Source organism: Procambarus clarkii, chromosome 44 (assembly GCF_040958095.1).
Source record: "Procambarus clarkii isolate CNS0578487 chromosome 44, FALCON_Pclarkii_2.0, whole genome shotgun sequence".
NCBI lineage: Eukaryota > Metazoa > Arthropoda > Malacostraca > Decapoda > Cambaridae > Procambarus > Procambarus clarkii.
In genome coordinates, this window is record NC_091193.1 from 25,827,210 (window position 1) to 25,854,678 (window position 27,469).

The 27,469-nt window shown below is 45.6% G+C and overlaps 1 protein-coding gene across 4 annotated transcripts in view; it reads left to right on the plus strand.

The window, feature by feature from the left end:
- Positions 1-26,805, plus strand: part of LOC123745419 (hydroxylysine kinase) — a 44,850-nt gene extending 18,045 nt beyond the window's left edge. For all 4 annotated transcript variants that reach the window (XM_045725977.2, XM_069300852.1, XM_045725974.2 and 1 more), the window contains 2 exons: positions 7,943-8,199; positions 26,328-26,805. In XM_045725977.2, the coding sequence (XP_045581933.1) occupies positions 7,943-8,199; positions 26,328-26,522 (452 nt within the window). In that variant the 3' untranslated portion in view covers positions 26,523-26,805. The remainder of the gene's footprint in view (positions 1-7,942; positions 8,200-26,327) is intronic.
- Positions 26,806-27,469: the final 664 nt, after the last annotated feature.

Below are 27,469 nucleotides of genomic sequence, written 5' to 3' on the forward strand. Positions count from 1 at the left end.
ATATCACCTCTTTTTCTCTTGTCTTCTAGTTTTGGCATATTTAATGCCTCTAACCTCTCCTCGTAACTCTTGCCCTTCAGTTCTGGGAGCCACTTAGGAGCATGTCTTTGCACCTTTTCCAGTTTGTTGATGTGCTTCTTAAGATTTGGGCACCACACAACTGCTGCATATTCTAGCTTTGGCCTCACAAAAGTCGTGAACAATTTCTTTAGTATATCGCCATCTATGTATTTAAAAGCAATTCTGAAGTTAGAAAGCGTGGCATAGGCTCCTCGCACAATATTCTTTATGTGGTCCTCAGGTGATAGTTTTCTATCTAGAACCACCCCTAGATCTCTTTCTTTATCAGAATTCTTTAAAAGATTTCTCACATAATATATAGGTTGTGTGGGGTCTATGTTCTCCTATTCCACATTCCATAACATGGCATTTATTAACATTAAATTCCATTTGCCAAGTGGTGCTCCATGTACTTATTTTGTCCAGGTCTTCTTGAAGGGCATGACAATCATCTAAGTTTCTTATCCTTCTTATTATCTTAGCATCATCAGCAAACATGTTCATATAATTCTGTATACCAACTGGTAGATCATTTATGTAGACAATAAACATCACTGGTGCAAGAACTGAACCCTGTGATACTCCACTTGTGACATTTCTCCTGTCCGATACATTGCCTCTGATCACAGCCCTCATTTTTCTAACAGTCAGAAAATTTTTCATCCATGTTAGAAGCGTACCTGTCACTCCTCCAATATTTTCCAGTTTCCAGAACAACCTCTTATGTGGAACTCTGTCGAAAGCCTTTTTTTAGGTCCAGATAGATGCAGTCAACCCAACCATCTCTTTCCTGTAATATCTCTGTTGCTCGATCATAGAAACTGAGTAAATTCGATACACAGGATCTTCCAGATCGAAAACCATACTATCTGTCTGATATTATATGATTTCTCTCCAGGTGTTCTACCCATTTAGATTTAATTATTTTTTCCAATATTTTGACTATTACACTTGTCAATGATACCGGTCTATAATTAAGGGGGTCTTCCCTGCTTCCACTTTTGTAGACTGGGGGGTTCAGGGGCTGACGGGGTGGGCTTCTTCCCCTGCGCTTCCTCATGTCATTTTAGTGGGAGCGTTGGACATGGTCGATCAGCCCCCATCCTTCTGGGGTTCCCGTCTGCTCTATGCAGACACGGGCCTGGCGAATCTGCAGTTCTTCTGGACTTCTTCAGTCTGTGCCCTGGATTCTATGCCCTCATCGGAGGACTGTTGTCTCCGGTCCAGCTTCTGATTGGGCCGGGTGCCTGGATAGTGGCCCTGGACCTCCAGGTCAATTCTTGGCACGTTCTTCTCTAGTTTTCCGGTACTGGCACAGTTGGTGGTGGGGTTTCAGGCTTGCCGCTTTTGATTGCCTTCCCTAGTTTGTAATTGGCACTTACTGTATTTACGCATCCTTACCGGATCTTGGTGCCCTGTCTGAGTCTGCATGGGATTCGGTGTCTGGCCTACCTCAACGACTGGCTGGTGTGGGCTCCCAGTCAGTCCGCCTGTCTGCTCGCCAGGTGTGTGGTTCTTTCCAGATCGCCGGGTTTGGTTTCCTGGTGATCTGGAGGTCATTGCATCTGTTTCTGTCCCGGGTTCGGATCTGGCTAGGTCTTGTTTAGGGCTCTTGGGCTGCTCCTTGTCCTTCCATCCGGAAGTGTTGCTGCGGCTGTAGTCCCGCCTTCAGCTGTTCATGAGGGGGTCCCGGGCTGCTCGGTGGTTGCTCAAGCAGTTGTACGGGAGTCTGAACTTCGACGTGCGGGTCTGCCCGCAGGATCGGGTTTGGCTTCGGCGTCTGTTTGATTCCTTTGCAGACTTCCCTTCCGCCTCTCTTGCAATTGTTGGGTTTGTTCCTCCGGGGATCTTGTGTTGGTGTTGCGTCACCAGCTCCTCTTTGGGGTTTTTGGGGTTCTGTGCCTTGGCACCTCCCCGAGCCTTCGCTCGATGTGTTCAAGGATGGGTCATCTCTCGGCTGGGGCTTTGTGACCAGTGCTCACCAGGTCGGCCGGGGATGGTGGGGTCTGTCCGTCCGTCGGGCTCACAGCACGGTTCGGGAGTTCGTGGCTGTCTGGTTTGCGCTTCAGAGGGTTCGGGTCACTCGGTGCTCTACCATTCAGCTCCATTCGGACTGTTCTCTGGCGGTTCTTTGCCGGAGTCATGGGGTTTCTCTTAGGTGTTTGCCTTTGTGGTTGGTCTCTTCGAGTGGGTCATTTACTGGATTCTCGGGGTTTGGCTAACCGTGAGGTTCATGTTCGGGGTGTGTCCTACGTCCTGGCGGACAACCTGTCTTGGTTCATTCCTCTGTTAGTGGATTGGCGTTTCGTTGGCTCTGCCAGACGTATGGACTCCTGGCCATGGACGTCTTCGAGTCGGTGTGGTCTAGGCGTTGCCCATTCTATGTGGCGCCCTTACCCGCCTGCGAGGCGTTCACGGTGGATGCCTTTCAGCAGGACTGGTCGAGGTGGGGGTACCTGTTCCTCTTCTCCCGGTTCAGTTGTTGCTTCGGGTTCTGGCTCGGTTAGAGCCCATTCCCAAGAGAATAGTTCTCATGGTCCCTTGGTGGCCGTCCCAGCTTTTTCAGACGATGCTTGATAGGTGTCCGAACCCGGGGCGCTTTCCCGCGGCTCCGTCTCTTTCGGCAGGTCGGACCGGTCCTGTACGTGACTGGTTCTGTCTTCTCCTCGGCTCTTCGCATCTGGTATTTTGACATGGGTATCACCATCTCTGTGGTGATCAGGTGGCTTTGTTGATGGTGTCCCAGCTGCGAGCTTCGTCTTGGCGACAGTATGATGTTCCTGGTGTTTCTATGCACCTTTTTCTTGCTCTTCGTAGGTCGTCTTCTCTTTCGCATCGGGTTGTCTTGTCCTTTCTTGGGTTTTCAGGATTACAGTTATTTGATGTTTCTTACTGTCACCTCGCTTTGTGCGGTGCTGGCGGAGCCGCTCCGGCTTGCGTTCGGGGTGGACGTCACATCTGCCCCGTTCCGTTCGCTTTCTCGTGTTTTGTTTCACCTCCAGCCAGCTCATGTGTCGCCTAAGCCGTCCTGGTCCTTGATCAGGGTGCCCTCTTATCTTCTCCTCAGTTTGTGGTAGCCCTTTCGGTTCAGGTTTCTGCTTTTTGGTATTGGTACTATATACTGGTACTGGCTTGTACGTTTGCAGCCTTCTCCGTTCTTCTGGCGACGGTCGAGATGGCTACTTACTGGGGGGGGGGGTCCTTGGGTTATTGATTCTTGATTGGTTCGGCCTGGGGTGCGTCCTGTGTTGTCCGGTTGCGCTTTTTTGCCGTTACCTGCGTACCGTGTCTGGGGATGTGCTTTGGGTTGATATGGTTCTCCTCGTTCCCATTTTCAGGGCTCAAGTCTGCCAGGTTGTTCGCAGAGTTTTTAGGTTTTCCAGCATGCGGTCTATCCTTGCGCCCGTGCTGTTCGAACGTTTGCAGCTTTCACTGCTGTGTTGGTGACATCTAGGGCTCATTTTAGGCGCGTGGATTTGAGGGTCGCACAGGTTCCTGGCCGCCCATTCTTTATGCACGCGTCTGCTCCTGTGCGTTCTTGTTGCCTTGGGTCGCAAGTTGCAGCCTGTTGTCTTGGCTTCGCGTTGCGGAGTTTGTGGTGGCCGCCTCCCGGGTCAGCCCTTTCTTTTCCTTCTCTTTGGGTATGAAGCTCCAGGGAGCCATAGGGGCTCCCCACAGAAAACCAGCATTGAATGTAATGAAACGCCATTTTCTGGGTGAGCCCCGGAGGCTCCCTGGCAACCCTCCCTCCCACCGGTCGGCGGTTTTTTCGCGTTGGTTGAAGCTTAGCTTCCGAAGTGAAGCTTGGTACCCGGCGCGTTAGGTCCGGTGCTCCCCCCTTCCCTTCTCGGGGCGGGGAGGGCTGCGCGGACGATCAGCGCGGCAGTAAAGTGTGATGTTTGCTTGTTTCCTTGGGATTGTAGGGAGTTTCTACCTCTGTTCGTTTTTTTGTTTTAATTTTTTACTATGTGGGGTTTGTTTTCTTATGCCTACCTTTCTGGGTGCCTGACCCCGGTCGATGGCAGATAAGGAAAACCCCAACCACAAAGGGGTTTTCCAGGGCCATTGCTCCCTGAAACCTCTCTGAAGGGGCCAGGTTCTGGCGCTGGTCCCTGGTAGGTCTGAACTCCTGAGCTAATGTCCTGGTCTAATATAACACACATTAGCCCGATAAGCTCCAGGGAGCCTCCGGGGCTCACCCAGAAAATGGCGTTTCATTACATTCAACGCTGGTTTTTTGTTTCTTGGGAAGGGTAGGTTGGGCAGACTTGAACATGGGAGGTGGTCTGTTCTTGGGATGTGACTGAGCATTTTGTATAAATCGATGTGTTCGATGAAAGGATTGAGGTACTGGGTAAGACTGACTAATGAGCCTTAAAAATTAGGTTTGCTTGGCTCTTCCCTCTATTGTTTAAAACATTATAAGTTTTCAAGTGACTTTGGTGGTGGCATTAACTGCAGAGCTATTAGACTTTAGGTTACAACAGGGTCTGGCACCTGATTAAAATATGGTGGTCTGCCTATTACATTTTGGCTATTGTTACAGTATTTTTTATTTCTATGCCAGTTACTCCTTGGATGATGATAATAATAGTTGCTACTACTTGCTGCTGTGTAGGGCTGCATATATTGAATGCTAAGATCTCATACATACTAAATTTAAATTTAGCATACTAAAACTATTTTGCTTTTAATCCCGACTGCAAGTGCATGCAGCATCACCAATGTGCATATGACAGACGCTTCACAAAGCTGTCGGATTCCAGCAGAGAAAATATGGGAGCAAGCGTACAGGGCCTGGGAGCACGGTCGAGAAAGAGTCCTTGATGGTCTCCTCTCAGACTAGCCTCGCCAGGTCCTGATACACGTTGGTTGTCGGAATCTCCTCAATGCTTGAAATGCTTTAAGGGACTCCTAGGATCCTCTATCACATTTATAGATTAGTGAATAATAGGCAACTCGGTATTGAAGACACCTGGGGCTTAAGGCTTAAGTAATTGCTGGCAGTATTCAGAAATGATTCAACCTAAACACTGCATAATGCTTAACAGTAGTTATTTACAAACTTAACCACTAATACAATGGGTACTTGATTTACTCTAGATTGGCATCAGCAATGCTATGGTCACATTAGCGATACTGGTGACGTCTGATTAATCGATTCCAATCCACTCGTGGACAAAACCCAACTTAACACGATTGACAGCCAATCACTAACACGGCATACCTAAAGTGCCGATGTGCAAAGGGTCACGGGATTTCCAAAAAGGATACTCGGGTAATAATCATGCACAATAATCAACAATGGGACAGACAATAATCATGCACAACTTATGTTACACAATAACTAAATGTGTGGTATATGTGAAGCTCACATTCACAGACGAGTGTAATGTTGTGATACAGCCCGTCCTCCAAAAATGGGGAGGTAAATGTAAGAGCCCCATAAGTACAATTATGTACTATGTATGGAAGTCAGGAATTGTACTTACTTACACTTAGTATTAAATCGTACTGTCAAATATATTGTGAATATTTGAGTTTACCTGAAAAGCTGAATAAAAAACCACAACCTCACCTAACCGTCTTAGTTTTTGAAGATAAGCATTTTATTGCTTCTTAATTACAATTACTATTTAACCTATAGCTATATTGATATTACAGTTTTATAAAACAAATAAAACAAAACTAAAATATTTCAGTAAATTGTAAAGTAACTCAGGATATTTTCAAATTTTGTATAAAATCTCTATTGTACTGGTATAATAAAACTGAAAATGAAATTGCTGATATTTAAAACTTGTGTATAGCAAACTGAACTTCATTCTAAAATTCTGAGTGTCTTAACAGAAAACGAGGAGAATTAAATTCCGCGCGTTCCGCGAGCGCTTTGTCATGGGTTCGTATCCTGGCCGGGGAGGATTTACTCGGCGCAAATCCTTAACTGTAGCCTCTGTTTAACTCAACAGTAAAATGGGTACTTGGTTGTAACAACAATTCTTCGTGGGGGTTGTATTCCAGGGACCTGCCCGAAACGCTACGCGTACTAGTGGCTGTACAAGAGTTTAGTTTAGTTCATTTATTATGCACCCCATACCCATCTTGTGGGCAGTAGTGGAAAGGGTTACAGAGGCACATAATGGGCTCAGGGACTAAATCCCACAATTCATTTAGCTAAGCAAGTTACAATCTTGATGAGCTAGTTACAAAATTCAATATTGTATTGAATATTGGCTGTACAAGAATGTAACAACTCTTGTATATATCTAAAAAAAAATGCAAAAAATAAATAAAAAAATGGGGAGGTAAATGTAACAGCCCCATAAATGCAATTATGTACTATGTATGATAGTCATGAAATGTACTTATTACACTTAGTATTAAAACGTACTGTCAATTTGGAGGATGGGTTGTGTGATACCCCACAGATAAACACACACATGCCATCAGGTGTCTCGGTCTCCACCTATACCTGTGTCAGGTGTGGAGACGGTGAGAACTGTGGTTGACCACTAAGATCTACACACAGAAAGACACTTAATAGAGAAACAAGATCTTGTACTTACAGGTAAGCTACCTCTCATATTCACTCACTCATGCTCATTCATGCAAGACCTCGTAGATGGCCTGACAGCTGGTCTCGCTCGTTATGACGTAAGAACACTACAGGATGACAGGCTTTCCCGACACTACCTTACGTGACATGGCGGGGTACTCGCAGGAGGGCATGCTGAATGTCTATAACAGACACAAATGCCTCTGATTGCACTGGCATGTAAGTAAGAGTGTTACAAGTAGTGACATCACGTAGTACAGTAGTACAGTGAGCAGAACAAGTGGCAGCTGACAACGGCTGGCTACGTGCTCTGGACTGAGTGGCAGCAGCAGCTACGGTTATATTGTACCATGCAGGTACACTGTAGTAAAGTCACACACAGATTACTTAGGCGGCGGAAGTTAGTTCGCTCTAGACCACTGAGTTACTCACAGACCATCTCGATCTCACAGATGTCGCCTGATACCTGTCTGTTTCACTCTGGTGATTCACAAACTTCTGTCACTCTCAAAAGATCCTAAACAATATAGTCATGGACACGATTCTGGCCGAGTTCTGGTATATTAAGCAGAACACAGAGTTTAACTTGACAGTGAGGGACAGGTGGTGTGTTCTACTGGCTGATAGATTAGTATCACACGTCTACCACGTACAACGTCCCCAACAAGAATAATGTTGCAAGGGTTTGCACACTTCCTCAGGGCACATCCTACAGGCCTACAAACTGACCAATGGTGTTGAAAAGCAGGTGCCGGAACCAATGATATTGATCTTTACATAATGGGTAGAAGAGTAACGTCACGACTATGTCACTGTTCTTCATAACGACAGTTGAGGCTGACCCCAGAGATCATGCTTATCTCTTGCCTCTCTGGCGTCCCCTGCTCTTTCCATGCCTGCACCTTCAAGCTGTGTACTTCCTGACTCACATTTGCTATGGTGCAATTGCTTAATTTTCCTTTATCTACTTTCTGCCTAGACATACAGTGGCCTCCGTATGATTGACGTATTCCTGAATATGTGGGCATCCTAATGACATTCCCCATGATAGTTTTCCATCCAGGGGTAAGAGAGATAGGATTTGTGCACTGTGCACTGCAATGAGCCATTCAAGTCAGCTGTTGGAGAATCTTGAGAGACCATATTCTCACAGTATTATTCATTATAATATGTGCTTATCATAGCTTTTATTTGATTTGCAAGTACTGTACAGTCATAGATAATGCATATAATTAAATTATAATTAAATATTACTACTTTATTTGAGAATGCTAATAAAAACAAAGGATATTCATAGAATACTGATGTGATTCTTTTTATTACTAGGTGTTCTCCACGGAGACTTCAATGAACAAAACATTATTGTAAATGCAAAGCCTTGTGAACCCATCACCTTCCATATTGATGGTCTTCTTGACTTTGGAGACATGCAATACTCATGTTATTTATTTGAGATTGCCATTGGTATCATGTACCAAATGGTTGATGTCAAATGCATGCCACCAAGTGATGCAGGAGGATATATGTTGGCTGGTTATCTTACACAGAGAAGTCTGTCTGAGACTGAATGGAATATTTTGAAGGTAAGCTATCTTGTCAGTACTTTCATGCTTTTGTATAAATGTATTCTTACCATGAACTTACATCCATCTTAAATTAAAACACACCACCATCATGGTAAAAGGCTTTTACCTGAATTTACCTGAACCCGCATCCAACAGCCTGGTTGATCAGTCCAGCAACCAGGAGGCCTGGTCGACGACCGGGCCGCGGGGACGCTAAGCCCCGGAAGCACCTCAAGGTAACCTCAAGGTAACCTCAAGGCAAGGCTACCACCATGAGGACAGGAAGCCAGTGGTTTGTCAAAGGTCCTGCCATGTACAAAGATAATTTTATCCAGCTGGATCTTGAATTGAAGCAATGTTTCGACAATTGAAAATCCTCCTCTGTCCTACATTGTGGCTTGTTGAGCTTGAAGCCAATGCTCCATGTATGTGTTACATCTAACCTTTTAAAGTAGTGGTCTGGATTAGTATCCTCCAAATTGTTAAGTAATTTAAAAGTGTCATTGAGATCAGCCTTGTCATGCCTAGTTTTTAATGTTGTTAACACCTGCTCTGAATCTTCTCCTTGAGAGGACACCTTCTTGTCACGGAAGGTGACAGATATGCATTGGAAACGCCTGCGGAACTCAGACCATGATGGGCCCAGCCTCTTTTGAGTATAAGTCTGTGTCTGCTTATTTGTTGCAGTATGAGGTCTCGGGTTTATCCTGACTGACTGACAACCCTCTCTTTCTTGGGGGTTTGGCAGAGGTTCAGTCGGACCACACACACGAGTGGTCGGGGATAAGTTTCATCTTTCAGGTGTTCCTGGGTGATGCTTCTTGTGCTCCACTCGTGAACTACATGTTTGCTCTGGCACTCCCCAATGATGTGGGAAAGTGGCATGAGCAGCAGTCTGCACTATCCAGGACCATTACTGTGGAGGATCACAGGGCTCATTCACACTTGGCAGCAGTCTTAATGTTTGTATCTTTATGGAGAAGCACTCTGAACAACTCCATGAGGATGTAGCCTCACTGGGTTTTGCTCCAGGTGTGGACGCCTTCGCAGACTTTCTCAAGATGCAAGCCCCTCTCCTTTGGGAAGCGGTGGCAGCATTTTATTCGACCCACCTTGCATGACAACAGGCCATGTTGGCTCATTCACACGATTCGGATTGGTCTCTTACCCTTTTGTCTGCCTTCCCTATTCATCTCTCCTCTTTCCTGAGGATGTTGTTGCACAGGTTTTATCTACAGTGGCTTTCTCTTTGTTGCTCTATTGATCATGTATTGTGTTGTATTGGTTCTGTCCCCATTTAGAGATGGTTGGGTATGATTGGGTATCTTCAGGTAGGTTTGGTTCTTTGACCATTGCACTTCCTGAGGTGGTTTCCTCCTCTGCTCGTGTCACAAACACACATCGCAGAAGCATGGTTCTGGCCATGGTTCTTATCGACTTGCTATCCAGGCTGGTATGTATATCGTTAGACTTTGGCATCAGTCAGTGTGAATGGCGTTCTAGGCCTATCGGGGACCATGGCCAGAACCTGGCCCTCCTCAGAGAGGCACGAGGAGCAATGGCCTATCGAAATGCACATGTGATTTGGAGTATTCTATATCTGCCATCGACCAGGACAGGGGCCCAGAATGGTAAGCGCCTCAAAACAAGCCCCTATTCTGGTTAAAACGACTAAAATAGACAAACTAGTTAACAGAACTCCCCAAATGAAAACGAGCAAACAAGCATGGCATCACACGAGTCGTGCCACATGTCTGCGCAGCTTTCCCCTCCCCGGAAAGTGGAAGGGGGAGCTCCCAGACCCCTATGCTAGCGATCCACCCACCAATTCTTCGGTTGATGTGCTTGGCCATGGTCGTGTGGCTCCAGACTCTGGGGGTCCCTAGGTGGGTTCTTTCCGGAGGGGTCGTGCCAGGGCTCGGGGGTTCTGCTCGTCAGGGTACGCCACAGGTGCCAGTTTCAGAACCGGCACCGCCTTCAGAACTGTCTGCGGGGTGTTCGCTCTGTGCGCTGGTCGGGTTCTCTTAAGGGGTGTTGGCCCTTTGGTGGTTCACTTCATTAACGGGGTATTGGGGAGGTAGAGGCTTGCTCTGTTCACTCACACCTGGTCTCATGATTCGTGGGCTTTTCGGGTCGTTTATTGTAGTCTGCGGTGATGTTGGGTGGCTTCTCCAACCTCTTATCACGATGGCCCCATGGTGGCCATGCCAGCCCTGAACCCCCACTGGCGGGGCAGGCCTCTTTTCCTGTGCTCTGTCGGGTCATCTTAGAGTGGGTGCGCTTGAGCGTGGTCGAAACGATGCCATCTCTCAGGTGGGTTTCCTGCCTGTTTCCAGTTCCGAAATGGGATTGTGCGGCATTGTGGTTCATTCTGGATTTGTCCCATCTGATCCCCTGGGTTTCTTGCCCCTCCTTTCGGATGACCACTCTGTCCCGGGTTCGGCTTCTGTTGGAGCTGGGCGCTAGGATGGTGACCCTGGACCTCAAGGACACTTATTGGCACGTCCTGATTCATCTGGGGTTCAGGGACTGGCTCGGTTTTGTTGTGGGGTGTCAGAGTTGCCGCTTTCCTTGTCTCCCTCTCAGGTTGAACCTGGCACCTCGCATGTTCACACGCTTTTCCAGCCATAGTGGCCCATCTGCATCTTTTAGGTGTTCGGGTGTTGGCTTACCTCAACGACTGCCTGGTCTGGGCTCCCAGTTGGTCCGCTTGTCTGCTTGTCAGGGGTTTGGTGCTTTCCCAGCTAGCCGGTTTCAGGTTCCTGGTGAACTGGCGGAAGTCCCATCTGGTCCCCATCCCAGGTTCGCAACTGGCCGGGTCTTGTGTGTGACTCTCTGACTGCTTCCTTGTCTCTCCGTCCGGAGTCTCTCCATCGGCTGCGGTCCCACATGTGCTTGTTTCTGGGGGGCTCCCAAGTCACCCGGCAGTTGCTTGAGAGTTTGTGCGAGAGCCTGAACTTTTTGATTATGGTCTACCCGCCGGGTTGGGTTTGGCTTCGTCGGCTGTTCTTGACGATGACAAAATGTAACATAAGGCATGACGACAAAATGTCCTACCTAATATTTTGAATGTGATCACAAACAAAAAGGGTAAAATGGACTAATTATTTTCCAATACTGGTGTCTGTAAAATGATGAAGCTGTTATGGCCTTCTAGCGTCCGTATCAGCACGGATGACACATTGATGAGGCGGTAATTCAACAGATTTCCAGACACTATCTCTGAGAAGAATGGCGCTCCTCTTTGAGAGTTCTTTCCTTTCCACTTGCTGGTACATGCACAATAGCATGGAGTGTGGGAACGGAGTAAAAATCTATAATTTGCTCAACTATCCGAGATAATAGAGACAAGATTTATCATAAAGGAGATAACATCAATTAAATTCTCGCTATGTAAAAATTAATATGGAACGAAGTTCAGATAGACGAAAATGCATAAGGGAAAATTCATTCCTCCATGAATGCCCTGTAATAACAGTTTGTAACTGTTAATAAATAAATAAATAATGTATAAAGTGATCTCAGCAATAATGCTATATTGCTTGATCAATGGTGAATGTATTATCAGCTAATAATTCTTGTTAAAGAATGCTGAAATAAAGGAGAATTTAACTCTGTTCGTGTAAATGTAGATTCTTTTCCCCCAGTCGTGTGGGCTGACACAACACGGCCATAAATACTGGGAAACTTTTAGTATACTTACTACTCGGTATAATATGAATTAATGTTATTACACTACTGGTTAGTAGTATTAGTAAAATATAATGGTTAGTACAAGAATGGCTTCTTAAAGTACTAAGTGTTAATAATTAAGTATTAGATGATTATGGCACCTAGTACAGGAAATACAAGCTATTGCACTAGGGATTAGTAATTAAGTGTTGGAAATTTTCAACACCACTTGTGGGCTTCGTCTTGGTGGCAGTATGATGTTTCCTAGCAGTCCTTTCGTTTCTCTCTGTCTCTTCATCGCTTTCTGTTCAGATCATTTTATCCTTTCTCTCCTGGCTATTTCAGGACTGTCATCTTATGCCAAATACTGTCACCTCGTATCGTGCGCCATTGGGAGAGCCGCTGCAGCTTACTTTCGGTATTGATGTTACGTTGGCACCGTTTCACAAGCTGTCTCAAGCTTTGTTTCACCTCCAGCCTGCTCATGCGCCACCTGAGCAGTCCTGGTCTTTGGACAGAGTGCTCTCGTATTTGTCTTCGCCTCAGTTTGTGGTGGCCCCTTCGGTTCAGGATTGTTTTTCCAACGCTCTTTTCTTGTTGGCCTTGGCCTCTGGGAGTCAGGTTGGGGAGCTTCATGCTCTCCTCCGATTCAGGGGTTTTTACTCTTTTGGTGATGGCGATAGGCTTGTTTGTTTGCAGCCGTCTCCTTTTCTGGCTAAGAATAAGACTGCTTGAATGCTTTTCAGAGGAGTCCTAGGGGATTGATGCTTGGTTTGTCAAGCCGGGAGGTGCATCATGTGTTGTGTCCGGTTGCGGCTCTCCGCCGTTATTTGTGCGCTATGGCCTCTGTGGCCAGGGATGCACTTTGGATTGATCCGGTCTTCCTTCTTCCCTGTTCATGGATTCGGGTCTCTCAGGTCGTCCACAGGGTTATTCGGTCCAATCAGCCTGCAGTCTATCCCCATGCTCATGACGTTCGTAAGCTTGCTGCGCTTGCTGCCGTCTTTGGTAACACGTCCTGAGCTGACATTCGGGCGTGGGGTTTTTGGCGGTCAAACAGGGTCCTGACTGTACACTACCTCGTTAATGTTCCTGGGCCTAGTAGGACCTGTGTCGCTTTGGGTTGGCGGTTGTAGCCTGTTGTCTCGACTTCGAGTTGAGGTGCAAGCACCGACTGCCTCCCTGGTAAGTCTATATAGTTTTTATCTTTGGTGAAGGAGCTCCGGTTCGTTTCTCGCAGCCTGCGGTGATGTTGGGTGGCTCCTCCTTCTGGGGGTTCGGGGCTGGCAGGGCAGGCCTCTTCTGTGAAGGGGCTCCCCCCCCCCCCAGAAAACCAGCATTGAATGTAATGAAATGCCATTTTCTGGATGAGTCCCAGAAGCTCCCCGGCAACCCTCCCTCCCTCCGGTCGGTGTTTTTTTCCGTGTTTTTGACATTCCAGTCTCAGAACTGGTGGGGGTGGATCACTGCCAAGGGGGTCTGGGGCTCCCTCTTCCCCCTCCCGGGGAGGGGGGAGCTGCGCAGACATGCGGCGCGGCTCATGTGTCATCATGCTCGTTTGCTCGTTTTTCTTTTGGGGAGTTCTGTCCACTCGTTTGTTGATTTTTGTTGTTAACCAGAATAGGGGTTTGTTTTGTGGCGCTTACCTTTCTGGGTGCCTGTCCCGGTCGATGGTAGATATAGAATGCTCCAAATCACATGTGCATTTCTATAGGCCATTGCTCCTCGTACCTTTCTGAGGGGGGCCAGGTTCTGGCCATGGACCCCGGTAGGCCTAGAACTCCATTCACACTGATGCCAAAGTATAATGATATACATATCAGCCGTTTCCTGTAGCCTAAGGTGGAGCTGGTAAGTCCCTCCCCCTTTCTTGGGGTCAGGCCTTGTAGGTCAGGCGTCCTTTTCACTGCTTTGGGTCATTGTGGGTTAGTTTATTGAAAATATTTATTATAATCCATTGTCACACACCTCCCCAATTTCCTAATCAGAATCTCCTTAAAGTCTTCTCTATTCTTACTCTATGCAAACTTCCATTTACCCTGAGTTAAATTTGTTATCACATATCTACAATAACCAGCACATTGATCATCACCATTGCAGTTACTACACTGCAAACCTTGCAAAAAACAAACTCCAAAATAACATTAACCTTTCAGTATTCAAGCAAAATGTCAGATCACTTGGTACACATTTTGATGACATCACTGCACTACTTGAAGCACTGGGCTATAAACTATCTTTCATTATCTTAAGAGAAACACGACTAAGTAAAGACCTTACTCAACTTTACAACTTAGCCGAATATAAAGCCACTCAGAACTGCAGGCCTGACAAACAAGGAGATGGTACATCTATCTATTATCAAGATAACTTTAATTGCACAAGTGTTATTAGCAATAGAGATGACTGCTGTCAATATACCATTACTCAGTTCTCGGTCAAATCCCTTAAATCGTCAATAACTATTGGAGCTATTTATAGATTTCCCAGTACTGTACTAATACAACTACATTCTCGGATAATATAAGGAACCTAATCATAAACAACAAAGTCAACAAAAATCACATCATTGTAGGAGGCGGCTTCAACAGTGACCTCTGTCAACAAAATAGCCCCTAAGTAGAATACTTCCTAAATAGCACGAACTCCTGTATGCTATTTCCCACAATCACCAAGCCCATATGAATTACTCAAACATCTGCTACAACCCTGGATCACATATGGACTACTATAACAGCCCCCCCCCTCCCCTTGTCGCTGGTATAATCACTGACAGAACAACCGATCACTATTCTACCTTCCTCTCAGCAAACATGGACATATTACCCTTGGTTACCAATTAACTTAGCTTTAGACTACAAAGCAAACCAGCAATAAGGAACCTCAAAAATGCACTTCACAATATAAACTGGGAACCTGAACTCAACAATACACAGGATATAAATTCAATAGCCAACATCTTTCTCTCCAAAACTCTAAGCCTCAGCAACACACACTGTCCTCTCCTCATTAAGCAAATAACTACCAAAAGATTAAACAACCCCTGGGTCACAAGTGGCATACTTAAAGCAATTAACAAGAAACACGAATGTGAAAAAAACATAGGATTGGTCTAATTACAAAAGAAGAAGTTAAGAGATACACATCAATATTTACCAATATAATACGAAGAGCCAAAACTTCCTTTTCTGGGTGAGTCCCGGAGGCTCCCCGGAGCTATCCAGGCTGAATGGATATGTATAACTTTCTGGCATCAGTCAAAGTGCTAGGAGTTCTTGCCTACCGGGGACCACGAGCCAGAACCTGGCCCCCTCAGAGACGCATGAGGAGCAATGGCCTATAGAAACCCCCTTGTGATTGGGAGCATTCTATGTCTGCCATCGACCGAGACAGGCACCCAGAAAGGTAGGCGCCCCAAAACAAATCCCTATTCTGGTGAAATTATTGCTACCGAAAGCCGAACAAGTGAACAGAACTCCCCAAACAAAATTATCAAACTAGCTCCTCGTGCCTCTCTGAGGGGGCCAGGTTCTGGCTCGTGGTCCCCGGTAGGCAAGAACTCCTAGCACTTTGACTGATGCCAGAAAGTTATACATATCCATTCAGCCTGGATAGCTCCGGGGAGCCTCCGGGACTCGCCCAGAAAATGGCGTTTCATTACATTCAACGCTGGTTTTATGAGAATAGATTTAAAGAAACAAAAGGAAATATGAAAAGTACATGGAAAGTGATCTCTAACATCCTAGGGTCTAAACAACAATCACATAACAAGCAGATAAACTCTCAAATAATGTTACTCACTTGCAACAGACTTAGATATTGCAACTGAATTCAATAGCTTCTTTTCATCACTTGGTGATAACCTTGTCAGAAAAATCCCAGAGAATCAGACACATGTTACTACATATCTCATAGGCAGCTATCCTAACTCTCTACTCCTTTTACTAGTCAGCCTGACAGACATTATATCCATAATTCAATCACTTTAAACCCAAGCTGGGAACATTGATGAAATACCATCTATGATGAGTACGACTTAGTCAAACTAGAAATGCTTTACAAATCAAGGGACCTTGAATGTGGAATGACCTTCCCAATTATGTTAAAGACTGTACCTCTCCCAACCAGTTTAAGATAAAAACTAAGTACTACCTAATTAACTCAATGTAACCTACCTCACCCCCAAAATGTCAACCCATGTCTACTATTTTAAACAATGCTGTTTGTTGACCAAATTGTATTTTTGTTTTTTTTCTGCCATGTTCCCCCCCCCCCCTTTTCATTTTGTTTTCTTATTTTCTTTAAACACAATTTATACTTTAATCTCAATTAGTATTAAGTTTTAGTCTTAGTGTCTTTCCTTCCTGAAACGCTTTGCGTAATAGTGGCTTTAGGCCTTGTATGTACTAGCTCTATCTATAAATCCATCAACTTTTGTATCTCACCTTGTATGTATGTACTTTACTTTAATAAATTTTGTATTTTTTTTTTTGTTTTGTATTTGTATATATAAGAGTGCTGCCCCTGCTCTTGCACTACCCATAGCTCTGCTATTCAACAAATCTCAGGAGTGTCATACTTTTCCTGATATCTTTTAAAAAATCAAGCCAGTTCATAAATTAGGCGAGACAGCTGACGTAACTGTCAGCTGTCTGTTACAGACCAGTAGCAATTCTACCTATACTTTCAAAAATATTTTTAAAATGATTTACAAACAGCTCTATTCCTACTTTGTAAAACTCAACATATTAAGTCCCTGCTAGTTTGGCTTCCATTCCCAAAAGAGTACCAATGATGCCATTATTATTCTGTTTTATATAATCTACAGAGTCCTTGACAAAAATGAGTTCCCAATTGGCCTCTTCATTGACCTGAAAAAGTCCTTTGATACTGTAAACCATAACTACCTCTTAGTTAAACTTCACCACTATGGTATTTGAGGCCTTGCTTTGGACTATATTCGTTCCTCTCTTAGTGACACCAATATGTAGCCATCAATAGCCTAACCTTCCCCACTATATCATTGACAGTGAAGGTTCCACAGGGCAGAATCTTGGGACCTCTCCTATTTCTTATATACATCAATGATTTGCCAAATGTTTCTAACATACTTAAACCTATACTATTTGCTGACGATACTACCTTTGTCTATTCTGACCTCACTCCCCCCTACACTCTAAATAATATTGTCAACAGTGAATTAAAAACGTCCACTTGTGGATGTCAACTAACAAACTTACGCTAAACACAGAAAAAACTTTCTACACTTTAGTTGGTAGTAAATCATCAAATCAGATTCAACTTCAAATAGACAATGTTAACATTACTAATAACAATGAGGGGAAAGTTCCTTGGCCTATACATAAACAAGGGACTGAATTTCAGCACCCACATACACATAGCCAAAAAAAAAGTCTCAAGAATGGTCGGTATACTGTACTGTACTTTCTAAAATCAGATATTTTGTTCCTCACTCTGCTCTCCTGTCATTATACTATATATTAATCTATCCCTATCTAACATACAGTGTCTGTGCATTGGGTTCAACCACTGCAAATTACCTCAAGTATATCATCTCCTCAGCAAAAATCTGGTATCAGGACTACAACAAACTCTGTCTTCAGACAACACACAGCTCCTCTATTTAAGTCCCTTAACATGATAAACATACATTCACTCCACACATTCTCATGTGCTATCTACATGTACAAAACCGTGTTCCTAAATGCTGCTCTTGATCTGAAACTTTTCCTTGATAAGTGTAATAGAAACCATGAGCACCACACCAGAAATAAATACCTCTTTAATATCCCCAGAGTCAGACTAAATCTGTGCAAACACTCCATGCAAATAAAAGGGCCCAGTCTTTGGAACTCACTTCCTGATAAATTAAAAAATTGTCCAACCCATGGCCTGTTTAAAAGTAAAACCAAAAAATACCTCATTTCATCCTCATAGTTACCTACCCTGTGCTTCAAATTCACACTGTATCTTGTATTACCCACTTTCCCAATATTAGAACTTAAAACATATATCCTTACCAGTGTAATCACCTCTGTCAACTTATGTTGTAGTTATTTGTTGATATAAAAACATTGCTACAATGTACTCTTTCATCTTACCTGATATATTAGATTAAGGACCTGCCTGAAACACTATGCATGTTAGTGGCTTTGCATGAATGTAAAAATACCAATCTTATGTAATCTCACCAACCCATTGTACCTTCTTGCAAATAAATTATTATTATTATAGTTGGACTTGGGTTTGGGCGAGGTGACTCCGTCCCTTTGGTGGGTATCTTGGCTGTTCCCGGCCCAGAAGCAGGACTTGGCAGACCTCTACTACATCTTTGATCTATTGTGATTGAACTACTTCATTCACTTCAGTTCTGCATCTCCAATTTGGCTCAGGTTCTCCTCCTGTTTCAGGCTGGAGCTTGGATGGTGTGGCTCAGGGCATTGTATCAGTTTTTCTGGTTCTGCCTTTTTCACCACTCCTGGGACCAGCAGTCCCACCTACCCTACAGAGACTCTTGCTTTACTGTCTTCCTCTTCAAACACTTTGAAGTTCAGTTTCATGGTGCCATCTTCCCATGTTGCTTGATGTTTCACAGATACCTCATCTCTGGGTTGAAGCTTCTGGGACCAGCGCTCACCTGGCTGCCCAGGGTTAATGACCAAGCCCATTTCTTTAGGCACATAGCACAGTGTGTGAGTTTATGGCTGTATGGCATATCCTAAGGAAAATTCTGCTTCCTCCAGGCTCCTTGCTCCAGCTTCACTCCAACTGCTTCCCCTGTGGTTCATCTCCTTTTACTATTCCAAGGGATAGGGGCTGCCTCAGTTCATTGTCCTATGGATTGTTCCAGTCCATTGACCTATGGAGTCGGACACTTCAGTTAGCTTTGATTCTCCACGAGATTCACATGTGGGATGTGTCCAACATCCATGCAGATGGATTATCTCGCTTCTGTCCCTTTTCCATAAAGTGGACCATTCACGATGCTGCCTTCCGTTTACTCAGCAAGACATTCAATCACCCCGAGCTAGACCTCTTAATGTTGGTTTGGAACTGGCACCTTCCCGCCTATGTGGCTCCATATCCCAATCATGAAACTCTCACGGTGGATGCCTTTCAACTGGAGTGGTTGAGGTGGAGGTGCATAATTGTGCAGTGTAGATTATGTGTAGAATTCCAGGGAGGTGGGAATTCCAGGGTATTTAACCAACCAGGTATCACACCTCTCCAGGCAATGAGACAGTGAGGGATCCCTCGCGTTTTTCATCAAGCCCTGTTATATGGGAGAACTCGGTACTAATGCTTAATGCACAGACTTGCTTATAAACCACAAGTTTGAGGTATAGAACTTTTAGACACCCACACCCACCAGGGGACTCGAACACTGGCCATCAAGATGGCAGGTACGCACTTGTATCCACTACACCATACTTCAGAGCCCTAAAAGAGGTGGGAGTTCCAGGGTATTTAACCAACCAGACATCCCATCCTCTCCAGGCAATGAGACAGTGAGGGATCTCTCGCGCTTTTCATCAAGCCCTGTTATATGGGAGAACTCGGTGCCCATACTTAATGCACAGACTTGCTTATTAACCACGATTTGTGGGGCTTTTCGGTCGTGTCATCTGACCTGCATTGGGCGACTCGTCCTCCTTTGGGAGGTTCGGGGCTAACAGGGCAGGTTTCTTCTCCTGCGCTTCGTCAAGTCGTCTTCGAGTGGGTGCGCTTGGGTGTGGTCGAAACGACTACGTCCCTCAGGTGGGTTTCCCGTCTGTTTCCAGTACTGAAACGGGACTGTGCAGATCTGCGGTTCATTCTGGACTTGTCCCGTCTGAACCCCTGGATTCCTTGCCCCTCTTTTCGGATGACTACTCTGTCTCAGGTCTGCTTCCTGTTGGAACCAGGTGCCTGGATGGTGTCCCTGGACCTCAAGGACGTTATTGGCACGTTCCTATTCATCTGGGGTTCAGGGACTGGGTAGGTTTCGTGGTGGGGCATCACGCTCACCATTTTCAATGCCTACCTTTTGGCTTGAATCAGGCACCTCGCGTTTTCACGCGTCTGACCCGGGTTGTGGTGACCCGTCTGTGTCTTCTAGGGATTCGGGTTTTGGCCTACCTCGACGACTGGCTGGTGTGGGCTCCCAGTTGGTCAGCTTGTCTGCTTGCCAGGGATATGGTTCTTTCCCAGCTTGCCAGGTTCGGGTTCCTGGTGAACTGGAGGAAGTCCCATCTGGTTCCGTCCCAGGTTCGGACCTGGCTGGGTCTTGTTTGGGATTCTCGGACCACTTCCTTGTCTCTCCCTCCAGAGGCATTGTTGTGGCTGTGGGACCGCCGTCGGCTGTTTCTGAGGGGGTCCCGGGTCACTTGGCGGTTGCTCGAGCGGTTGTGCGGGAGTCTAAACTTCGCCGTGCTAGTCTACCCACCTGGTCGGGTTTGGCTTCGGCGTCTGTTTTGGTTCCTTCGGGGGCGTCCCTTTCGCCTCTCGCGATCGTTGGGTTCGTCCTCCGGGGGCCTTGTGTCGGTTGCTGCATCACCGGCTTCCTCTTCGGGGTTTTTGGGGTTCGGTGCCTTGGCGCCTTCCCGAGCCCTCACTCGATGTGTTCACGGACGCGTCATCTCTCGGCTGGGACTTTGTGACCAGTGCTCACCAGGCAGGCCAGGGACGGTGGGGTCCGTCCATCCGCCGGGCTCACAGCACGGTTCGGGAGTTCGCGGCAGTCTGGTTCGCGCTTTGGATGGTTCGGGTCGCTCAGGGAGCGACCATTCGCCTCTATTCGGACTGTTCTCCAGTGATTCATTGCCTGAACCGCTGGGGTTATCTTCGGTCCTTGGCTCTTTGGGGTTGGTCTCTTCGAGTGGTTCGTCTGCTGGATTCTCGGGGTTCGGCTCTCTGTGCGGTTCATGTCCGGGGAGTGTCCAACGTTCTGGCGGACGGTCTGTCACGCTTCCATCCCCTGTCCACGGAGTGGACGGTCGACGATGACTCGTTTCGTTGGATCTGCCAGACGTACGGTCTCCCAGATGTGGACCTCTTCGCGTCGGCATGGTCTCAGCATCTCCCAATCTATGTGACGCCCTTCCCCGACTGCGAGGTGTTCGCTGTGGATGCCTTTCGGCAGGACTGATCGAGGTGAGGTTACCTGTATCTCTTTCCCCCGGTCCAGCTGTTGCTTCGGGTTCTGGTTCAGTTGGAGACATTCCCAGGGAGAGTAGTCCTTGTGGCCCCTTGGTGGCCGGCCCAGCCTTGGTTTCCGATGCTATTGGCTCGGTGCCCGAACCTGGGATGTTTCCTGCGGCTCCGCCTCTTTCAGGATGTCGGCCCGGTCCAGTACAGGGCTGGTTTGATTTTCTCCTTTGCCCTTCGCGTGTGGTCTTTTTGACATGGGTGTATCACCATTTCTGTGGTGATCAGGTGGCTTCGTTGATGGTGTCCCACCTGAGAGCTTCGTCTCGGCGACAGTATGAAGTTTCCTGCCGTTCTTTTCGCCATTTTCTGACTCTTCGTAGGTTGTCTTTTCTTTCGGATCAGGTTGTTTTGTCCTTTAATTCTTGACTTTTTCATGACCGTCATTTGATGCCTAATACTGTCGCCTCGTATCGTGCGGCGCTGGCAGAGCCGCTTAATCCTTCAATTGCGCATTGCATCATATGATGCTTTGCCCGACTTGCAGTAAATTGCGCATCGCATCATATGATGCACGGGCATGCCGAGCATGATTTGAAAGGCCCGCGGGGTAGAGGGGGTCCCCATATGCTGCCCAGGGGCTATAGTAAACAGCCACCATTTTGAAAAAAAATCCAGCTCACGCTACCATCGCTTGGGAGGCCTCAGTTACCCAGCAGCCACCATGTTGAGCGCACGGCCGAATGCTTCCCGGGCACGCCCCACGCAATCACTCACCCAAGAGCAAATAACCAGTGAATTATTTTCCGATGGTGAGGAAAGTGACTTTGATGACTCTTATATTGATAAAGACTACACACAATTGACCAATGTTGATAGCACGGACAGTGAGTATGAGATACAGCCGCCTCCCATGGCGAGGCCTATATGCTCACCCATGCCGCCTCGCCCAGTGTCTACCCCAATTCTCCCTCGGCCACACAGTTCCTGTGATTATTTAGAGTCTGAGGATATTTTCTGTGACGAGTTAGAGGAAGGTGACTCTTTTTCTGGTTTTAGTGAAGTGGAATCAGAACATAGTGTTACCGAGCCTGGTGCCAGTACCAGTGGTGTTACTGGGCGAGATTTTGTCGCGTCAGCAGCGTCTCGGCCAGCCAAGTGCCACCGCATGGAACAACATGTGGCACCAAGAGCCTCATGTTCACGTGCCTCTACCTCACGTGCACGTGCCTCTACCTCACGTGCACGTGCCTCTACCTCATGTGCTCGTGCCTCTACCTCACATGCACGTAGCGGCTGTACTGTGCGTAGACGGGCTTCAGCTCCTGGTCCACGGGGTGCATCACTTCCTCGCCGTAGTGCCTCTGCTGCGTCCTCTGGGACTCGCAGGACACCAGGTGTACTAGTGTGGAGTGATGGTGCTGGTTTTATTCCCTGAATTCCTGCCTTTGACAATAAAGACGTTGGGATTACAGATCTTTTCCCTGATAATGGTGATGATATGAGTGAATGTGATTATTTTACCGCATTCTATGATGAGCTGCTCATGGAATATATTGTACACCAAACGAACCTTCATGCGGCTCATCTCATTAGAAAAGAGATAACAGAATTTTCACACTTGCAACGTTGGAAAAACACCAATATAGGTGAAATGTATGTGTTTCTTGCAATATGTATGTTGAAACACTGTGTCAAACACGCTCTCACAGATTACTGGAGCAAAGATCTGACTATTCCAACACCTTTCTTCGGGAAATATATGTCCAGAGAAAGATTTCAGATACTCCTTAGGTGTGTGCATTTTGCAACTAATGAGGACCAGACTGAGGAGGATAGACTTTGGCGAGTGAGGCACTATATGAATGAGGTGATTGGAAAATTCAGAGATTTTTACGTACCAGCACAGAAGCTGGTGATTGACGAATCCCTTATACTATTCAAAGGACGTGTTTCATTCAAACAGTATATTCCCTCAAAACGAAACAGATTTGGCTTGAAATTCTTTGTACTGTGTGACTGTGAAACAGGATACGTGTTACACATGATTCTGTATTCAGCTAGCGATGTAGACATTCCCGGTAACGACGAACATGGTTTCTCTGGTAGTGTGGTGAAGTCACTGATGGCACCATGGATGAACAAGGGCCACATCCTATACACAGATAATTACTATACAAGTCCATTTCTAGCTAAGTTCTTGATTGAAAATAGAACCGGGTTGGTTGGCACAGTAATGCCACGAAGAAGGGATGCCAGTGTTTGTCGGTGGACTTGCAGTTGGTGAGTGCCAGGTACGGAAATGTGATGAAATTCTCTCAGTACGGTGGAAAGACAAGAGAGAAGTGAACCTGCTGACAACCGTTCATGAGGGTACAATGTTGAATAGGGCAAGGTGCACCGTGTAACGAGAGAACCAGTATATAAGCCAGATTGTGTTCTTGACTACAATATCAACATGCGTTTGATTGATAAGGCTGACATGATGATTGGCACTATCGAGTGTGTGCAGAAAACATTGAGGTGGACGAAAAAGTGTTTTTCCATCTTGTTGACATGAGCATGTTGAACTGCTATAATTTGTACCTGGTGAAAACTGGACGTAAACCTATTTTCCGTTCATTTGCTTTTACACTTGCAACACAGTTATTAGCAAAGTTTGGTCAAGAAGTCCCTGGCATACAAAGACCAATCATGAGCCCAGTGTTGCAGCATGCTGCAACACCCAGGCTCACTCACATGGATGCCTTTCAGCAACACAGACTAAAGAATTTGCCAGCAGGTGGAAAGCGTGCAATAGGCCAACGTGCTTGCCTAGTATGTAAAACAACAAAACGAAGAGAGCAAAAACGTAAAATGGTGCAAACATGGTGTGAAGGGTGTAGAGTTGTCGACTGCTTCAACGACTACCACTCACTCCAAGACTTCTAAATGTGCAATAATAGTGTACATAGTGCGTGCTAGTGTGTACATATAAAATAATGAACATTGTGATTACTGTACATAATATAATGCCATAATGGAAAACGTTTGTGTGCGCATGTGTATACTCGATGTGTGCAACATATATTGTCAATAACTGTCAAGTGACATTATGTGCAACATAATTAGTAACTAATATTGCAAAGAATACACGCGTAAACACTGTAAATAATGACACGAAAATAAATTCGTGGCAACTGTGGCTGCTTGAAGACCGAGCGCGACGCCTCCGGGACGCACCGTACATGAGCGAACATGCAAACTGTGAGTCATCATCCATCTTCTCGGCTCAATTACATCGCTGGTAAGTACAATTGAATTTTATTTTTTATTTTTCCCGTGATCAGGGAACACGACTTAACAGGTTAGGAAGAAAAAAATATTTTTTTTTTTTGTTTTGTTCGTGCCTGTGGGTATCAATCAGTATATAGCCATGCGCCATTTAAGGGTTAAGCTAGCGTTCGGGGTGGACGTCACATCCGCCCTGTTTCGTAAGCTTTTCCCGTGCTATGTTTCACCTCTGGCCTGCTCATGCGCCTCCTGAGTCGTCCTGGTCCTTGGACAAGGTGCTCTCATATCTTTCCTCTCCTCGGTTTGTGGTGGCCCCTTCTGTTCCGGATTGTTTTTGGTGGCATTGGCCTCTGGGGGCCGGGTAGGGGAGCTTCATGTTCTCCTCCGGCACAGGGGTTTCTGCTCTTTTGGTCCTGGGGGGTAGGTTTGTCCGTTTGCAGCCTTCTCCATCTTTTCTGGCGAAGAACGAGACGGCTGCTTTCCGGAGGGATCCGTGGGTCATTGATGCTTGGTTGGTTCGGCCAGGGGTGCATCATGTGTTGTGTCCGATTGCAGCACTTCGCCGTTACCTGCGCGCTTCAGCTGGGGTGGTTGGGGATGCGCTTTGGGTTGATCCGGTTTCCCTCGTTCCCTGATCCAAGGCTCGGGTCTCCCAGGTTGTCCGCAGGGTTATTAAGTCTAGCCAGCCTGTGGTCTATCCTCGCGCCCATGACGTTCGGAAGTTTGCAGTGTTGGCTGCCGTGTTTGGTAACATGTCTTGGGCTCATATTCGGGCGTGTGGATTTTGGAAGTCGAACAGGGTCCTGGCCACCTGTTATTTGGTAAACATCCCTGCTCCTCAGTGTTCTTGTGTTTCTGTGGGTCGCAGGTTGCAGTCAGTTGTCTTAACTTCGCGTTGAGTACGGTAGTTTGTGGCCGGCACCTCCCGGGTAAGTCCCTAATTCCTTCTCTTTGGGTCTGTAGCTCCAGGGAGCCGTAGGGGCTCCCCACAGAAAACCAGCGTTGAATGTAATGAAATGCCATTTTCTGGGTGAGCCCCGGAGGCTCCCTGGCTACTCTCCCTCCCATCCGGTCGGCGGGGTTTTTCGCGTTGGTTGAAGCCTAGTTTCCAAATTGAAGGCAGCCAGCGCAGTGAGGTCCGGGCCCCCCCCCTCCCCCTCCAGGGGAGGGAAGGGCTGAGAGGTGGAATTCCCACCTCTTTTATTGCTCTGAAGTATGGTGTAGTGGATACAAGTATGTACCTGCCATCTTGATGGTCAGTGTTCGAGTCCCCTGGTGGGTGTCTAAAAGTTCTATACCTCAAACTTGTGGTTTATAAGCAAGTCTGTGCATTAAGCATGGGCAACAAGTTCTCCCATATAACAGGGCTTGATGAAAAATGTGAGAGATCCCTCACTGTCTCATTGCCTGGAGAGGATGGGATGTCTGGTTGGTTATGACATGTGTCTGTTTTTCAAATTTGTTAATTTTTTTTATTTTATTTTATTGTTAAGAAATATGGAGCAGCCTACCTGACAAACACTGAACGAACCATTTTGACATTTGTTCTTTTTTCAAATTTTTTTATTTTTTATTTTTTTAATAAACATGGAGCAGCCTACCTGACATACATTGAACAAATCTTTTGCTATAAACAAATGAAAAAATACAAAAAAGTGAACAAATTTGAAAAATGGACAAATGTCACAAAAGTTTGTTCAGTGTATGACAGGTAGGCTGCTCCATTGTTTAAATAATCGAATATCATATTGATGGTTTACAGTGGTGGAATGGATTAATTTTATTTACATTATTTTAAATGGAGAAATTTGTTTCGAAAGACAAGCGTTTCACATGACGAGCTCGGTGCTGGAACGGATTAAATTCATTAATCGAGGCTCCACTGTAGTTACAAAATGTACAATCTAAACCAGGAGGATAGGTCGTATTGTTACATTACATGAACATTTAAAATTCATTAGAGTACAGTAATAAGAGTTTAATGTTGATATTATAATACTGTATCCATAAACCATATTATCTTGAGAACTTTCCAATAACTTCTTAATTTTCAGGAGTGTGTTGCTGCCCGATTTGCTCAGAGTTTAGTCATGGGTGCGTACAGCTACGACCAGGATCCTGGGAATGAGTACCTGCTCATTACAGCTGCTAAAGGCTGGGACATACTCTTTCACTTCTGGAATACACCAAAAGAAGATATTATTAGTCACTGGAAAAAAATTATTAAGTCATACAAAAATAAGAATTAATGTCACTTGTTTATACAGTATCTAAAGTAAACCAAAATTACACTTGCCCCTGCTGCCACTTTTCAGACACTGCCTTGTGCTTTCAGTGACTTAATCTGGGACTGGTTCTTGTATCTACTGGTTATACCTTAATACTTGTACTCAAATAATTATTAAAATTAAGAGTAAGAGCTATGCCCAAAAGGCTGTATAGCACCACAAAGTACTGGAGAGCCATGTATAGATATAAATTAGGTAGTCGAAAAACAATTAATTCATGAAAACTTGGCTTATTAGGCAAATCGGGCCTTGCATAGTAGGCTGAGAAGTGCGTTCTGGCTACTAGGTACGACATATATATATATAATATATGCGAACAAGCCTGAATGGTCCCCAGGACAATATGCAACTGAAAACTCAGTTGCATATTGCAAAAGTTGCACCTCAGTTGCAAACTCAGGTGTGAGTTTTCAGTTATATATAATATATATATAATATATATATTATATATATATTATATATATATATATATATTATATATATATATATATATATATTATATATATATATATATATTATATATATATATATATATTATATTATGCGAACAAGCCTGAATGGTCCCCAGGACATATGCAACTGAAAACTCACACCCCAGAAGTGACTCGAACCCATACTCCCAGAAGCAACGCAACTGGTATGTACAAGACGCCTTAATCCACTTGACCATCACGACCGGACAAAATGAGGTGATAGCCGAGGCTATTTGAACCACCCCACTGCCGGCACTCGGATAGTTATCTTGGGCATAGCATTTTACCAAATCACCTCATTCTTTGGGGCAACACGTGAGGAACACAAATGCGAACAAGAATTTTGTTCGCATTTGTGTTCCTCACGTGTTGCCCCAAAGAATGAGGTGATTTGGTAAAATGCTATGCCCAAGATAACTATCCGAGTGCCGGCGG